Raw genomic sequence first — 16307 nt, forward strand, 5'->3', positions numbered from 1 at the left:
AATGGGAATCAGGTTCTGGGAGTTATCCGAAGTTCACCTCCGACTTCGCTCCACGTGGCGATCTGGCCCCGAGCACGCATTCTCTTGGCAGTGGGAAGGACCCATCTGCTGTCTTTAAACCCTCCCTTTTCTGACTGTACAACGCGCGGAGACAAATGTAGACCGAAGGGCCGTGAGCAGGAGAAAGAGTTGCAGATTTATTTTGTCGTCCATCGCCATTTACCCTTTTCTTCGCTTTCAAGAGGGGGGGGGAGCTTTTCAACGTTCTGTTGAAAAGCTTTTGAGGCCTCACCAGTCCCACCGTCATTGTTTTTGCCGCAGTCAAAACACAGCAGCTGATAAAACACGTGTAGCCTGGAGGAACAGCATTTGGTATTTAAAGACCTTGAAAGCGCAGTGCTTCCAGTTAATGATTGTCCATTGAGGGGGAAAGTGTGCACCGACACTGTTGACTCTTATCGCCGCCGACCACAAAGCCACTAGAAGAGTATCTGCGAGGCTGACATTTAAAGGGGCATGTCTCTTATTTTTTCTGTCCTCTTTGGTTTTTAGTGAACATAACATGTGACGCTACATTTGCAGTCGTGCAAGAGGGTTTTGAAACGTGTGTCGGTTGTAGTGTTTGATTTGTTGGCTTACAAATCGCAAGAATGTGTTGAATAAAAAATATGTCAACATGTGATTTTTATTTGTATGTTGTTTTTTTTGTTGTTAAGTCCAATTAGGGAAAGTAGGAGATTCTCCTGTGGCCCAGTGGTCGGGTGGGTAGCGCGTCGACTTCACAGTGCAGAGATCGTGGGTTCGATCCTGGCTCCGGCCTTCCTGTGTGGAGTTTGCATGTTCTACCCGAGCCTGTGTGGGTTTTCTACGGGTACTCGGTTTCCTCCCACGTTCCAAAAACATGCATGATTGAACACTCAAAATTCTCCCTAGGTGTGAGTTGGTTATTCGTCTCTGTGTGCCCTGCGATTGGCTGGCAACCGGTTCAGGGTGTCCCCCGCCTACTACCCGAAGACGGCTGAGATAGGCTCCAGCACCCCCCCCCCCCCCCCGCAACCTTTGTGAGGATAAAGCGGATCGGAAAATGGATGAATGGAGATCCTCCTGCAAAGTTGACTCAATTGATGTAATGGCGACTTCATTCACTGACAGCGGATACTATATGAGTACAAGTATATGCTTATTTTTATTGGTTGTACTAGAATTGCAATCCAACACAAATAGGATTCAAAAATGCTTGGGAAACAAATATTAAGTTTGCCTTTACAAACAAAACAAACCCGAGCTCATCCTTGTCGTCGGCCATTTTCATCGCTTATGTTTGAGAGGAGAGCGTCAACTTTGGGTCTCCAAGTCCGACCCGCTGCGGCACTTTCAAGCAGCTGTCGCAAGTGAACGTGGCACAAAAACAAATGAGACCACATCAACTCAACACCGGTGCTTTTCTCTCTTCTTGGCATCGAATGCCTCACATTGCCTTCCCAACGAAACCAGCCTCATTTCGGGCACGGCCACAGCCAGGCCCGAATCCCACCAGTTGTACTCCGGCGAAAGCACGCACGTTGGCCGGTGAGTGATCAAGTATCGGTTTAAGTAGCTCTCTTCGCGGCCGCCGGCCACGATGCCGTTTGCCTGGTCCTTCAGAATGAGCAAAGAACACCCGAGAGCCATTCTGTACACGTCGAGAACCAGCCCGCCGTAAAGCTCGGAGGTGTAGTAGTAGTCGCCTTCGTCCTGTTTCACGTAAGCCGACGACTCTTCGTTCTTTTCATAAGGAAGCGCCTTCCGCGGCTTGCCGTAGAGTTCGGGGTGCAACGTGGCAACCAGCTCGCCGAGTATTTCTTCCTCCACCGGAGCCATAAACTCCTGATCAACGTCAGCGCAGAAAATGTACTCAACCTCCCTGCCAATTTGGTTTTTGATGGTGTCAGCCAAAATGGGCATACGACGATAGACCAACTTGTCCCAGCCGGGGAACTCGGCAACGGGAAGCACCTTCAGCTGCCGTCCGGGCCCCAACTTGATGGGGGGGTCGAACGTACGAGGATTATCAGTGAGAATATAGTAAGTGACCATCTGATTGCGGAGGAAGTAGATTTCTGCCGAGGAGATGAAACGCCTCACGTGTTTGGCATATGTTCCCACCACGAGGGAAAGAAGGCCTATCCGGATTTGTTGCTCTGCAAATTCAGTCCTTCGCCGGACCGAGTTGCGGTTGTCGCCCCAAACCAAAGGAGCACCCCAAGGAGTCTGCACGGGGCTTTGGAGCGCTGCCGCATTGCCGTTGTCCATTTCTCTCCTTTCTCCTCCCGTGGCCAGTTCCATGGAGCGAAAGTAAGGATGAGGGGACTTCACATTGCCACCAGCCTTCCGACCGCGGAGGAAGTCTGAAGAAATTAAATGCACACAGAACCGGGTAACGCTAGGACAAACCTTCGGAGTTCTCAACACTTTATGGAGCCCGCTTTGAAATGCCGGAAACATGATTGCACTTTCCTGCTTGAATAGCGTACAACCAGTACATTAGGATTTTACTACATGATCACAGGCACAAATTGTACCCTATTACGGTAGAACAAGATGCATGGAGGGACGGTTTCTGACCAAAGTTGAGGTGCCCTTGAGCAAGACCCCCGCCCGACCCCTCCCCTTCTCCACACAATCCGAGCTCACGTGCCGTAGCTCTGTTTGCGTGCCCCCTTCTGACATTTCTCCTTGCGTTCCTGCACGCGTGTGATCTGATCTCCGCGTGGCGAGCAACACAAAATACAGCTGAGTCGAAGGCCGCGGCTGAGGTTCAAACCCAGAAACTCACAACGGTGATTAAGATTGGGCTCATCAGAGTCACGCTGCTGCCCAAATTGAATTTCCGCGCAAGGGATTACGATGGATATAACATTTCATGATCTGATACGGCATTACAGTCGAGCAAACTCCCCTGCACACTTACATACGAGAAGGGACAGGAGAACACAGGACAGGAGCAGCTGCATCCTGGACACTCTGACGGCTCCTATATTTGCAGGATCAACATAGAAATGTGCACATTTTACACAAGAGGCTGCACACGGAAAACAAAGCGCATTGAAAGCAACTTTCTCTCTCGTCTTGCGTGGAATGAAAAGAATGTACTGTTCAAGATATGGCTCCCCGTGGAAATGTGGCATGCTGCATCAAAGAATATTACCATCACAGCGCACGTCTGCTGTTTGTACACATCAAATACTGTACTCGACTCAGTTTCACAGACGACTATAAATGGGTATGATGTTATACAACCGCCTATGGTTTGGGTGTTTTATCTCAAATTCCTGAAATAATTTCACTCGGTCGAGTCTGAATGTGATTTAGTTGCTGCAAAATGAATGCCATGAGACCAAAACAACAAAGCGCAGTTAAGTAAATGCAGACGTGTTATTCGAGCGGTCCACATGATTTAATGCCCAAAAGGCCTTGAACTAATCAAACGTCGAAAACATGTCATTAGATTCCCCGACACGTTTCCAGCAGAATACGTGCTTGTTCGTGCTGCCTCGCGTTACACGCGTGCAGGTCGAGCAGGTTCTGACGGAAGCCGAGAAGGTGGAGCAGAACGCTGAAGGAGGTTGTACTGACCTGTGGCTGGTTTGCAGAACGGGAACAGCGCCATGCCGTGACGCGCTCGTGGATAAACACACAAACGCTTTGCCAAAAGAATCGCTCTCTTTCTTTGTCACTCGGTGTTTCTCCCAAGCTATTTAAAACGTGCTGCTTTCCGGTTATTTTTCTTTAACTCGAACCCCCTGTTCTTCTCTCGTCCGTCGCCTCACTTTTTTTCCCCCTCTCCCGAACGTCCTCCTCCTCCCCCATTTCCTCAAGACTCCGCAGTTTCCATTTCTGCGGTGAAACCAAAGAAACCAGATGTATGTGGAATTTGGGCAATGAAAACAAGTAGAGGGGCTGCTTCGAATAAGGCAGGGTTACCAAGCCACGGCCCGCGGGGTGTTTGAGGCCCGTCAACCTTTTTTTGTGGTCTGAGGCACATAATAAAAAAGAACTTGCTATGGGATAAAAAGAAAGAAAAACAAAAAGGGGGGGGGATGGGCAGCGTTATGAGTGTAGGTGTCGAAAAAGTCTGTCTACTAATAATGCTAAACATCTTCATATACAAAGTCACCCCCCCCCCCCCAAATACAGCTAAAATAGTGACAGAATGTCTCTGATATCACTGTGTGTTTCAGAAAAAAAAAGGTTTCCTCCACCTCCTGCTTAGTTTCAAGGTCCGATTTGCGAACATGCAGTGCCCTCCGGAATTATTGGCACCTCTGGTTCAGATGTGTTCCTTAGCTTCTAATACATTTCTAATGAAAATCATTTTTTTTCTTAATAATTTAAGAACAGAAAAAAAAGAGGAAAATCCAACTTTTAATTCAAGTGCATTTATATGAGACCAAGGTCTAAAGTGGAATTCAAAACGCCAGACCTTCATGCCACTTCAATGCCTTCATGTTTCGTTTTTTTTTTTTTTTTTTTACTTGAATCCATCAATGTTTGTTTTTGCTGCAGAAATCAAACGTTGCAAGAAAATCCACAAGAGGTTAATTTGCAGTTTATTTAACGATAAATCTCTTATTTTTTTTGTACATCCATGACAGAAATTGCAACATAATATTGATTTGTGCAAACAATTCGGAACGGAAGCATCAGCCCAAAAAAAACCAAACAAACAAACATAAATGAGCAAAATTTTAGCTACGCTCTCGAGGTAATTTACAATGCAGCATTTTCCCCAAATATCATCCTTTTCCTTTCGCCTGATTGGCAGGGAAGCGGGGCTGGCAGTTTCACACTGGGGTATAGAGACTCTGCATGAAAGCTCACTCGGTACAAAAAAAAATAAAAAATACATAAAACTTGCCAAAGATGCTTTAACCCTTTCAGGGACAGCGGTCACTACAGTGGACAACTTATCAGGTTACAGGTTATCATTATTGATGCATGAAAGAGTTAAAATAGCTCACTACGCGGAGATGAATGCTGCTGTCCAGCAATAGGAACAATAAAACAACTTAAATGCATTGCAGACAAATGTGCCTGCAGGTTGTCAAGCAAAGTCTCTATCCCACAGCTGACGTTTCCTATCAAATAGGTCCTGTTGTACCAGAGTCGTGCTTTCACTGAAATGAGTACTGCAACACAAAGAACGGCTTATATTTCACGGTTACAGATGCAGAACAATCAAGATCTCTTTTCGCTGAAAGACACAAAAGCTCGAAAAACCATTCGGCCGTGTTTCTATTCTCGCCACGCTGATGTTGCGCTAATCAAGCGAAATCAACAGTTTTCGGGTTTGATATATATTCTTTCCGTAAAACATGAGAATCCTTAGAAAAATACGTCTTTGAATGCAGCATTGCAGTTTGAGAAAATAAAAATGCAAAAGAAGGTTACGTTGTTTTTGTACGATTTTTTTCATTTCCTTTAAACATGTAGCTACTCTTAATTGTTTTGTTTTGTTTTTCCAGAAGGGAGGCCAGAGCTTTAAATAGTCAGACAGAACAGTTGTTCTCTCTGTGTTATTTCACCATATAGTAGAATGTATGTTTTGTCAACATAGGCTTTGAGAAAGGTTTGTGGATATCCTGAGAATAAGTCACCGGTTAGCAATATATCTATCTATATATATATAGATAGATATATATCTATATATCTATCTATATATATATGTGTGTGTGTGTGTGTGACGTAGAGAGTAAATATGGAGGATATGGGGGGCAACCTGCAGAACCCAATAAAAGACCTTTGAGGTCCTTTTTTTCCCTTATTTTCCCAATTTTATTCTCCTTTCATTTTTTTTTTTTTTTTTTGCCACATCCCTCTACTTCCCAACCAATACACAAGCACACTGTTGTATCCTCTCTCGCTCTCACTTGCCATCTCTCTCATTTCTGGTCATCATCTATCATCTGAAACAGGGCCTGCAGCAGGCGGTCATCTCTATGCCTGTATGGCTTGGCGCTGTAGAAGCCATCACTATAGTCACTGTAGACTCTGTGCCCCGGGCCAGCGTACTTGTCGATCATGTCCAGAGCTTGGTACAGCTTCTGTGGGGGGATTCGCGTTGCCAGGAGGGAGGACCCCCTTCCGGGATGCTGCCTCCCCCCGACTGTTGGGGGCTCCTGGACGGTGGGGCTTTGCCTGTTGAAGGCTGTCTGCAGGAGACGCAGCAAGGCCTGTGTGGGGGAGTACGGAGGGGTTGCTGGCTTTTGGGCTTTCTTGAGTGCGTCAGAAGCAGCTACGGCTTGTGTTTTAGTCTTCATAGGTGGCGGGGCCCGAGTGGGTTCCTGCATCGCCAAAACAGATGAAGAAGATGGAGTAACAGGTCAAAACTGCCCTCAAAAGGATGCAAAAGAAATGAAGGACAAAATTCAAGTTATACTCGCTCAATCTTTTTAAAATGAAGGTTCAATTACCTTTGCATTTTTGCATTTGGTTTCTCTTCTCACAATGTGACATTTTGTTTTGATTACCATCTTAAGGGTAGTGTTAGATGATAATATGTAGTATAGTGAAGAAGGCAAACGGATGTAAAAACATAGCAAATGCAACAGTGTTTATTCCACAATGTAATCTATTTCTTTATTTTTATTTATCATTATTTGTCATTTTTTCCATTTGTTATCAGGACTAAAATGTCTTGATAATTTTCCTGGGTTTTTTTTTTTTTTTTTTTTTTACTTGCCTCTCGTGACATTCATGACACAAAGCATCAGATGTGTTGCGGGAAGTGAATCCGGTCTCACTTAGGTGATACAAAAAAATTATTTATTGACTCTAAATGATGTAGCTTTGTCAATTATTTATAGCGGTGCCATCTATCCATAATTAACGTGTGGCTGTAACATTGGCAACATTTTTTTTGTTTGGTGGTATGCCGTGAGAGTTTTTCGACAAAGTGTTAAGCTGTGTGTATTGGCATAATAAAATGTAATCAAATAAATTGTTCTGTAATTTGTCAAGCGGTAATGCCATGGTGAGTCTTAATTCAAAACATTACCCTCCACCAACAACAAAATGACTCTCATGCTGCGTTAAAATTTTTTTCATTCATCCGTCAAATTCAGTTATAAAAGATGCCTTTTTCAAATAACCCCAAGAACTAATTACCGTGTATTATTTGAACAAAGTCCTGCTATTTATTTATTCTTTCAATGAAACCCAATGACACTTCGGTCGTAACAAGTGGCAAGTGGTTGTTTAGCCTTCAACGTGCTCGTGCTTACCACCATCATGTCATCCATATGTTCCACACCGCGCCGGTCATTCTGCACAGCATTGTAGGGAATATACACTCGAGGCTTCTTCATGTGCTCCGGCTTTTCGGATGTTCCGTGGAGAATCAGCTTCCAGCTCAAGATCCGACCCTCATTCGCCATACGGCCCGACTGTTTCAACAAAAGAGGATTAAGCTGAGGAGGAATAGACCAAAACGCCAAACATCATTCCTTTGTCGGTTCTAATTTTCAAAAGGGACGCATTATCTGGAGCATCTCTTTGGAGATCAATAATCGTAACATTTCTGCTGTTTTGAGCTGAACTAGTTTCTTTGTAGATGGTTGCTAAGGGCTTCAGGCCATCACTCACGGTGTCAGTTATCTTGATGGTCCAAGTGCCAGAAGGGTCTTCACCCCATGTGTGGACAGACATGAAATCCCAGTTTCTAAAACCGTTGGAGGACGTGTCACGCTCGCGCTCAGCTAGCAGCACTGTGCTAGTGCCTGTGGGAGCAAGGGGGGGGGGGGGGGGGGTTAATTTGGTCATTTCACACACATGAATTGTGTGTGCGTATATATTTGTGTGTGTGTATCTCTGCGCTTATCTCACCAGCTGGTGAGGTAAGTGTGATATGGAGATCGCCTCTCCTGGTGTATTCAATGCTAGCCTCCACCTGCACATGCTCCAGTGAGCCAATGGAGTTCTCCTGCCCCGCACAGGCTTTAGTTGGAATCTCTATGGTGGTCTCCCCTGCTGCTTTCAAATTCCTGTGGGATGCATTAAAATAGCAGAGAACATTAGATGGAAAAAAAAAATAGCTCCATGGTGATAGAACGCTGTCATATCTGCTTGGTGGTTTACTAATGGGTTCTAATTTTGAACCGCAGTCTTCAAACAACAGCATTAGCAAACATTAAAAAAAATACTGCACACACAGCTAATGAGGTGAGGGATGATGTTAAGATAGCAAATGACTCCATGGTAAAGCCATCTGAACAATGTTGGGGGGCGGGAAGCGGGGGGGGGGGGGATATGGCAACGTGAAATGCATGAACATACTGCATGTATCTTGACTGCTGGGGTATTCATTTTTTTTAAATAGTAGAAAATGTGTGTCCTCTTTTCTAAATTGCTCCCCCCCCCCCATCCCAGTTCAGCAATGATTGAAAAGGTCTGCTGCAAAAATCTTGGTGTACAGCAGGAGTTGGGTATAAGACCACTGAACATTGTCAAAAAGTTGTCGTTGTTGCTATTGAGTCCTATAATCCAAAAGGAATCAGGCAAAATGGAAATTCAACATGGCTTGTCAGATGTGGTCGGTTAAAGCTGCTGTGTGTTGATGGTATGACATAAACATTAGTTTGCTTCAACAACAAACGTCATTAGAGCAGACCTTTGCTTGAGTTGTGTCACTAATCCCCAAATAATTCAAAATAGAATTATTATAAGCAGAATGCTTCGTCTGTTGTATTCTTTTCGGCAGCTTTGCATTCTCTGCCAGGATTAAATCCTTTTTGGGAATTAGCAATTAGCATGACCTAGATTTTAATGATGGCAGATGTCATTGTTCATAAAAAGCTTTCCAATTCATTTAGTCTCATTGTTACTGCCGCGACTATCGTCATTGAGCAACAGATGCGTCTTGACTAACACAGATGGTTTAAGATATCTTTGTTTGACCCAAAACTCTTTTCGTTTGGGTCTTTGTGTGAGACACGTTCAAAGTCAGCTGAGTTTAGATACGAGTCACGCAATTCATAATCTTTACCTCCCGCTACAGAATCGTCGTTCACATCTCAAATACGGGTTGATCACAAGCTCGTGCTAACGCAGCAGTAAGTCATGTTTACTGTAAATATTCTGATGGAAAATACACTTCTAGGCCATGAGTATAAAATAATAAAATGGAAAAACAGAAAGTACTGCAATACCTGAGCATGCCTTCTTGTGCGTGTTTGCGCGTAATTTTGAAGCTGCTGGGCAAACCTCAACATGTCATAATTTCATTAAACATATGTGTATGAAAACCTCTTAGCTAAACAGTAGGCCATGATCATAAACAAATAAGTGTGTGTGTGTGGGGGGGGGGGGGGTATGGCTGTATCTGAGCGATGCTACCTGCTGTTTGGAACCTTGAAAATGCAGTGTGTCGTGACGATAAACTGATGACCCCTTGAGTTGACAATATGCAACTGCACAGTCCTCAAAGACAAGACGGCACCAAAATACCACAATATAAATCTGTGCCATTTGAGTTTAAATTTTGGACAAATGTTTGTTTTTTTTCCGTGAAAAAAAAAGTGTGTTATAAATTCAAATTCAAGTTCAGATGGCACAGATCCACTTCCATAGAGTCAGTCCAATTGGTTAGCTACTTCTTTGATACATTGACTTACCTTGGCTGGAAAGAGTCATCCCGCACAATGCATTGCTTTTTTTCTGGCACATGCTTCCACGTTGCAGGGTCAGCGAGGTCAACCAAGGCTTTGGCATTGAGAAGTCCAAAACCAAAGCGGCTGTTGACCATCAGTCCCGCTCCATTCCTCTTCCAACCTGGATTATTGGCCAAGGGATCAAACTCTGACGTCCAGACCACAATGTGCTGCAGGTCTCTCCAGGTCAGATCTGGACTAGACAGGGCATGTGGAATATCGATGAATATGCATATCTGAATATTAGTTCTCAATCATCTTTCATTCGTAGGCTTGCCTACTTTTGCTCCAGTGCCAAGGCAAAGATTCCCGCAGCTAGCGGTGCGGACGCAGACGTTCCGGTGTGAGTCTGAGTGCACTCGTTGTGTAAATCAGCGCTGGTCTGAAAGGACGGTAGACAAACAAATGAAACTCAAATTCTTTTTTTTACAGAGCCCCTCATAATGTTAGAGGTGTGTATCAATTGTAGCCCTTCACATGACTCAGTACCCAAGGAATGGGTTACCAACTTGCATTGCTTCATTTTAGGTACATTCACTGCCATTGACGGCTAAAGAAGTCAAATCGTTTTACCATGGGCTGGCAGTGAATGACTTTTAATCTTGAAAGAGTTTTCTACAGGTGCTGGCACAGAGCATTAAACTACTCACAATCCTCTGGTCTGTGTAGTCTCCACTGCTGTACGCTGTAGCCAGTGTGGAGGAGCACTTTTCAGCGTACCATGGAGACAAGCCCTGCTGGGAGGCGCTGCTGATTGAGATAGTGTAGATGCTGTCTGTGTAGCCATCACAGTCACAGTTATCCCCCTGGCGGCCACCGTTACCTGATGCCCAAACAAAGATTGAGCCCTTCCCGCCTCGGCCCTGGAGAAAGGCACGGTGGACAGCAGTGAAGCAAGAAATGAGACGTTTGTTTTTGTGTAGACCATAGATTATTTCTAATGCAGAGGAAAGATTTCATCCAAGGTATCCTGTCCTCTAAGCGTCTTGTCATTATTGATTGTGTTCTGTTCGATTCCCACCAAGGGCGGATAACAGAGCCCTGAAGGAACCTCGGTGTGACATCCTGCCAGCTCAGTAAAAGCTGCCTAATGATTCACCTTCTGGATGCCGTACTCGAAGGCTTTTTGAGCCAGACGACCTGGACCTTCGACGGTTTTGCCATCGTCATTGGGTCCCCAACTAGCACTGTAGATGTCCACGTGCTCTGGATTGAAGCCAATCGAGCTGGCCTCGATGGCGTCCGTCACAATCCCATCCAGCATACGAATGCCTGAGTGGAAGGAATGTGAAACCGAATGAAAAGTAAGATCATTTTTGTAAGATGTTCTACATCCTAAGATGTAGGCAACAAGTGGCATCAAAATATGGTCTAAAAATATTGTAGACCCCCAAATCCCCCTATTTGTGCAAAATGTAAGACTCGCAATCAATTACTGTCAGCGTTCGTCATTTTACATACATGCTCGGTCATTTCTCAATGACAAAAGAAAACCCTCTCACCTCCAACTTTGGAATTGAAGGCCACGCCAACGCCGCATTTATTGTTGTCTGCTTGCATGGCGATCTCACCGGCACATCTGGTCCCATGCCTGAGTGACAAGATCCTCATTATGTGGTGCAATTCCATGCCATTCAAATGCTCCCGTCTAGATTCCAATCGAAATCTCCAGTCCAAGAACTGTATCAAAACTTTCCACTTCCTCATGTGGAATATTGATTGATTCTAAAATTCCCTCGTATAGAATCGTGGCAGATGTATACGGATCGGAAGTGATGCATGCAGAATAGCAGCATTGCCGGCATACTTGTTTTCATTGGTGGCGTCGTATCTGGGGAACGGGTCGGCGTCGTTGTCATTGAAGTCATAGCTGGCTGCTGCATCCTTGAATAAAAATGACAGGCGATATCAGATTGTTGAAAGAAGTCAATCGAGAAGAAATCATTTGGCGTTTCTCCTCAAACAGCACAAAAGTGTATTTACTCGGCCACCATTAGCGGAGGGCATGAAAAATTCCATCTAAATCAAGGCAAAAGTAGTCTTTGCCTCGCAAGGTGTCACCACCAGCATTGCCATGGTAACAGCAGAAGGAGACGACTGGTCGGTCTCCATGGTAACAGCATCTTACGTAGTTGGAGTAGATGTCTGTGTGATTCCATTCCAGTCCGTCATCCAGAACAGTGATGACCACCCCTCTGCCCGTGATGCCTTTCTGCCACACCGGGATGACGTGCAGGTCCAGTTTAGGCAGGGCAGACGACGTGCGTGTGTCTTGCTGCATGGGAGACGGGGACAAAAGTCAACGACTGCTTCTCCAGAACACAAAGCGCATCGAAAAAGGCTCTTTAAATGTCATCATGTGTCGTAAAAGGTTAGGCGATAAAAGCTTTTCAGCCAGTGGCAGTTGTGCTCGTTCAAGACTGTAGTGTTGGATTTTTTTTTTCTTTTTTGGCGTGGCTCAAGTCCACTCCCGTAGCCACTTGTTGGTGCGCTCTGAGGCTTTTGTGTCTTCCAGTACCTAATTAATTTAACGCTGAAGCGCGGGTCAACCTGCATAACTTTTCATTTGCCTTGTGTTTGTTCCCACTAGATTATTTAGAAATCCACCCCCGCCCCCAAAATACTCTGATATAAATAAATTTGGGTACTACAAAAATAAATGAGACTGATACTCAAAAGAGGTTCTCTCGTTTACTCTCGTTCTCCTTGCGCGTGATGCACAGACGCTGCAGAATGCCACCGCAGGATGTGACTCATGCTTGTTGTGATGTATCGCATCTTTTCAACCCTCTCCTCAGCTCCTGAATTGCTTCCCTTTTAGAAACCTGATCCATTCTCTGATGTTGCATTTTCGCTTGGACAAACTATAGCAGAACCCCACTTCATGCAGGGATTTCTGTTTTTTTAATACTGAGTGCTTGCTTTGTTGAAACACCAAATTCCTTGTTGATGATCCGAACATGTTCAACGGCACAAAGCAAAAACGCACACAGCAGACAGACAGACACAGGCTCAGCCATGCGGGCAGGCAATGAGTCACAGCCTGATTAAATTTTCAGGCAAGGCATAATGGCATCTCACTCAGGTCTCCCCCTCGGTTGCTTTGCTGCGTTGCTCATCCCATTTCGTCACGCATGTAGCTGCGCCCACTCCAGAGGAAGCAAACATCGCATCTGCCAGCGTCACCATCCTCTGACCTGTCACTCCTTCATTTGTTCTCTTCGTCACCACTTCCCTTCACTCACAAATGTCCACGTTACAAATGGACATGGCTGTTGGTGTTGTTTTTGTGTCAACTATTCTGCATGATATTTATTTTCATGAATGACTCGCTGTGTAGTAAAGTGAGAAGCCGATACATTAAGTGGCATTTTGAGTTAGTCATGCTACCTTGTTGTTTTTTTTTACCCAATTTCCACAAATGTATGACTCATATTAGGTCACTGCAGGTCTGGAGAACCTGGCAGTTCAGTGGGCTCTCTTTTTCCACCTTTCAGAAAAGCACTGTGGGGCACTACACATTTACGATAAATGTTCCCCAGCTAATGAGCTCAGTGGGTTGGTTTCCCCACGATGTGAGCCATTTAATAGCGAGTCGATCCAATCTGATACGCTGTTGATGCGCTGATCGCGGATTAGCGTCAGTAAAGGGCTCATTCTGTACAACACCATCCAAAGTGGTCAAGCCATGGTCAGGATGGCCAAAGTAGTGAACATGTTGGTGATGTATAAACCAGATGGGTGCACGAGGCTGTGAAAACCGACCGCTCTGTGTTCCAACTTGGCCCGCATGGGCCAAAAATCCCATTCAGGGGAAACTGGGAAGGGATTTAACGCATTGTGCTGCGCTCTGCTGCATCCTGTTGGATTATATTCTCTCCGGCACATTCATCCCCACTCGGACAGCAGAACCAATTAGGCAAATGGATCTTTTGGCCACAATACTTGTTTTATTGTTTTACGTGTTTGTTTGTTGGTTGGGGTTTTCTCCAATGTTAGCCAAGTGGGAAGATAGCAGGAGCATCATGCATTTAGCTGCCCATGCAGCCTTTGAAAAGCTTCAGAACCAACTCTGGGGAAAACTGCCAAACCGTGAGCAAACAAAAAGGTCAACCAAACAACATGACCTGACATATCGAGACGGATCCCAGGCGTCTTAAGCAGCAGAGCCTTCGACCACAGTATTCATGCGGAGACAAATTAACATGTCTCATGACAAACTCATGTGCCACAGTGACAGTGGTTGGGAATCACTGCTCTGTCAAGTGTTTCCTGGCAGACTCACCAGGTACCACTGCTGGTTCCACATGGGATCATCAAACAGCTTGTCCGCCGGGCAGTCCCGGCACTGCCCAATGGAAGCTCGCTTGCTGCGCCGTTTCTCATACTGCTGCTCTGCCCACAACACCTGCGGAAGAGGAGGTTACTTTGTGTTCAAGGTAGAATATATGTGCAAAGACTCGCCCAGCTGAACATTCAAAGGCACCACTCACCCGATCATCCTCCGACAGCTGCCTGGTGACGTGCGTGGCGCTTCGCTTCATCCTGCGGGGATGTTTGCGATGTCTGAACAAGAAATGGTCCTTCAGGGCCCCAATCTGCATGGATCATATACAGTGAGGATGAATAATGATGGCAAACAATGCTTGTTGATCTCTCGGATCAATTTGAGGCATCAGAGATTGAATTATTTTTTTCTCATCAGTTACAATTTTAACATTGTAATTCTATCCAAGACCGCATCCCCAACACTTGCATGATATGAGAACCAAGATGATAAGGCTCTGTTGATTAGTGATGGGCGAGTATCGACACCAAGTATCGGTATCGGACCGATACCAGCCTTATTTCAAGGCATCGGGACTTTTCAAAGAATGCCGATAGCAGTCACCGATACTTAAGGCAAAAGAAAAAAAAATCTGACATCAAATAAGTCTTCCTCACCAGTAGTTGGTGCTATACTGCTGCCGTTTGACACATAAGCGAGTTATCATATATTTGACAACGACAGAAAGGTCAAGTTCAGAATTATCTTGTGAGTGTGTTAATTTAAAATTGTATGTATCATAAATACTCGTGGTATCTGTACTTGGTATCGGGATCATGAGTACTCAAATATGACTCATACTGGCATCGGTCTGAAAAAAAAGCCGTATCAAACATCTCTAATATGGATGAGCTACTATTTTAACAGTGTTATCAATGATGTTGTTTACAGCACTTTGGAAGCACATTGAAGGGTTTCCGTTATCATGGTTACCTTCCTTTATTCGGTTCTACATTATTAGTGCACACTATAGCCTGAATAATAAGGACGTTTTTTTACAAATGCATGATTGTGCCAATCCAAGCTGGGCATTTTTACCCTTGTGAAGACACCAATAAGCCATAATATTTACCTTTGATCTTTTGTGTATATATATATATATATATATATTGGTTTGTTTGTTTATATATATATATTGGTTTGTTTTGGGTCTCATTAAATTATTTGTGCGTACCTAATGTTGTGGCCAGGATGTCTTACAAATAGTGCTGGAAATATCAATTCAGATGATGGCTGGATGGATGGATGTTGTAGTGTACTGTTGGGCTACCATAAAAGCTATTATTTTTCCACTTAAACGCTCTCATTGGAGAAAGCAGAATTTTTACAAAGGTTTTGAGATACTGACGCCTAATTAACGTCTCTCGTTCCTGTGAGGGCGATTACAAAGATCTTCCACGATAGTGATCACGAATCAAAATGAGAGTTTAGGTTTTTGGAAGTCCTTCAGGTGACCGGTGCCTACCTGTCGGACCAATTGGTAGTCCAGCTCCCGGGCGATCTCCGCCGCGGCATCCAGCCCACCCGGGATCTCGACGGCCCACTCGTTCAGATACTGTCTGTCCACGTAAGGCGAGCCCACGGAGCGTGGAATCACGGAGGAGAGGACGGCGAGAAAACAACACATCACCGCGGGACGGCATCTCAATTCCATTTCAGAGGAAATTCAACCAGATGAGGGGTGTAAAAAAAAATAAAAATCACACAGCACAGGTTGGACGTTCCCGTAAAAACACCTAACTGGTAAATCTGTTCCGAGATTGGTGGTGATGTGCGATTTTTTCCCCTCAATACGCGTTTTTATCCCGTCAAGGAAACACTTAGTGATGGATCGAGAGTGCGCGTGCATTTGGGAGTGCGCGTGTGCGTTCACGGCAGGGGGAGGGGTGTTCGATACACGTCACGGTACAGATGCTATGACGTCTGAGGTCTATTAGTGAGCGTCCCTCCAGGCGTAGCGGGAGGTGAGCCTAAAAATATCCCAGAATGAGGAGCGGTAAAGAAAGAAGACATGTAATAACATATAAATCAATCATAATCTGATTATATTAATCTGAATTAAAGAAAAACACGGATTCGTTTTTCTTTTAATTCCTTTACGATCGTTGTACATGATGCGTTCACTTGCAACCGAAATCTGGATGAAACTTTGAGATGTATTGGATTTCTTCTTTTTCTTTTTCTTCGTCTTCTTCTTCTTATTATTATTATTGTTATTGTTATTCATATCATTATTTGAACAGAGCAGGAATATCTGAAAATGCTTCATTATGAAGGTCTGCACTGTACCGAAA

The 16307-nt window shown here is 44.6% G+C and overlaps 2 protein-coding genes and 1 long non-coding RNA gene across 4 annotated transcripts; 1 reads left to right on the forward strand and 2 right to left on the reverse strand.

The window, feature by feature from the left end:
* Positions 1 to 1169: 1169 nt before the first annotated feature.
* LOC147201627 (globoside alpha-1,3-N-acetylgalactosaminyltransferase 1-like) lies at positions 1170 to 3783 on the reverse strand. Of its 2 annotated transcripts, XM_086118182.1 has the most exons (3): positions 3616 to 3783; positions 2951 to 3013; positions 1170 to 2387 (listed from the first exon to the last, which is right to left on the reverse strand). In XM_086118182.1, the coding sequence occupies exons 1-3, from the start codon at positions 3647 to 3649 to the stop codon at positions 1429 to 1431; spliced, it is 1056 nt and encodes a 351-aa protein (XP_085974308.1). In that variant the 5' UTR covers positions 3650 to 3783; the 3' UTR covers positions 1170 to 1428. The 2 variants fall into 2 exon arrangements, with proteins under 2 accessions (XP_085974308.1, XP_085974307.1); XM_086118181.1 differs by lacking the exon at positions 3616 to 3783 and having other exon boundaries at positions 2951 to 3574.
* A 783-nt stretch (positions 3784 to 4566) lies between these two features.
* pcsk1 (proprotein convertase subtilisin/kexin type 1) lies at positions 4567 to 15856 on the reverse strand. Its single transcript, XM_086118180.1, has 14 exons — positions 15479 to 15856; positions 14180 to 14284; positions 13972 to 14094; positions 11815 to 11961; positions 11494 to 11570; positions 11189 to 11277; positions 10786 to 10958; positions 10337 to 10549; positions 9968 to 10068; positions 9651 to 9884; positions 7864 to 8021; positions 7624 to 7757; positions 7263 to 7424; positions 4567 to 6323 (listed from the first exon to the last, which is right to left on the reverse strand). The coding sequence occupies exons 1-14, from the start codon at positions 15665 to 15667 to the stop codon at positions 5922 to 5924; spliced, it is 2307 nt and encodes a 768-aa protein (XP_085974306.1). The 5' UTR covers positions 15668 to 15856; the 3' UTR covers positions 4567 to 5921.
* On the forward strand, positions 9754 to 10256 carry LOC147201629 (uncharacterized). The gene is made up of 3 exons (XR_015101646.1): positions 9754 to 9872; positions 9958 to 10027; positions 10119 to 10256. It is a non-coding gene; the product is annotated as an uncharacterized LOC147201629 (long non-coding RNA).
* Positions 15857 to 16307: the final 451 nt, after the last annotated feature.

This window comes from Hippocampus guttulatus, chromosome 8 (genome assembly GCF_054856545.1).
Source record: "Hippocampus guttulatus isolate MCC_2025c chromosome 8, RoL_Hgut_1.0, whole genome shotgun sequence".
Classification (NCBI taxonomy): Eukaryota; Metazoa; Chordata; class Actinopteri; order Syngnathiformes; family Syngnathidae; genus Hippocampus; species Hippocampus guttulatus.

Coding starts and splice junctions, on each gene's coding strand:
- LOC147201627 (XM_086118181.1), bottom strand. CDS start 3,167: ATGCCACATTTCCACGGGGAGCCATATCTTGAACAGTACATTCTTTTC. Junction 2,388..2,950: donor TCTCCTGTCCCTTCTCGTAT/GTAAGTGTGCAG, acceptor TAATTTCTTCAG/ACTTCCTCCGCGGTCGGAAG.
- pcsk1 (XM_086118180.1), bottom strand. CDS start 15,667: ATGGAATTGAGATGCCGTCCCGCGGTGATGTGTTGTTTTCTCGCCGTC. Junction 11,962..13,971: donor GGAACCAGCAGTGGTACCTG/GTGAGTCTGCCA, acceptor TCTCCCATGCAG/CAAGACACACGCACGTCGTC. Junction 10,959..11,188: donor CTTCAATTCCAAAGTTGGAG/GTGAGAGGGTTT, acceptor CCTTCCACTCAG/GCATTCGTATGCTGGATGGG.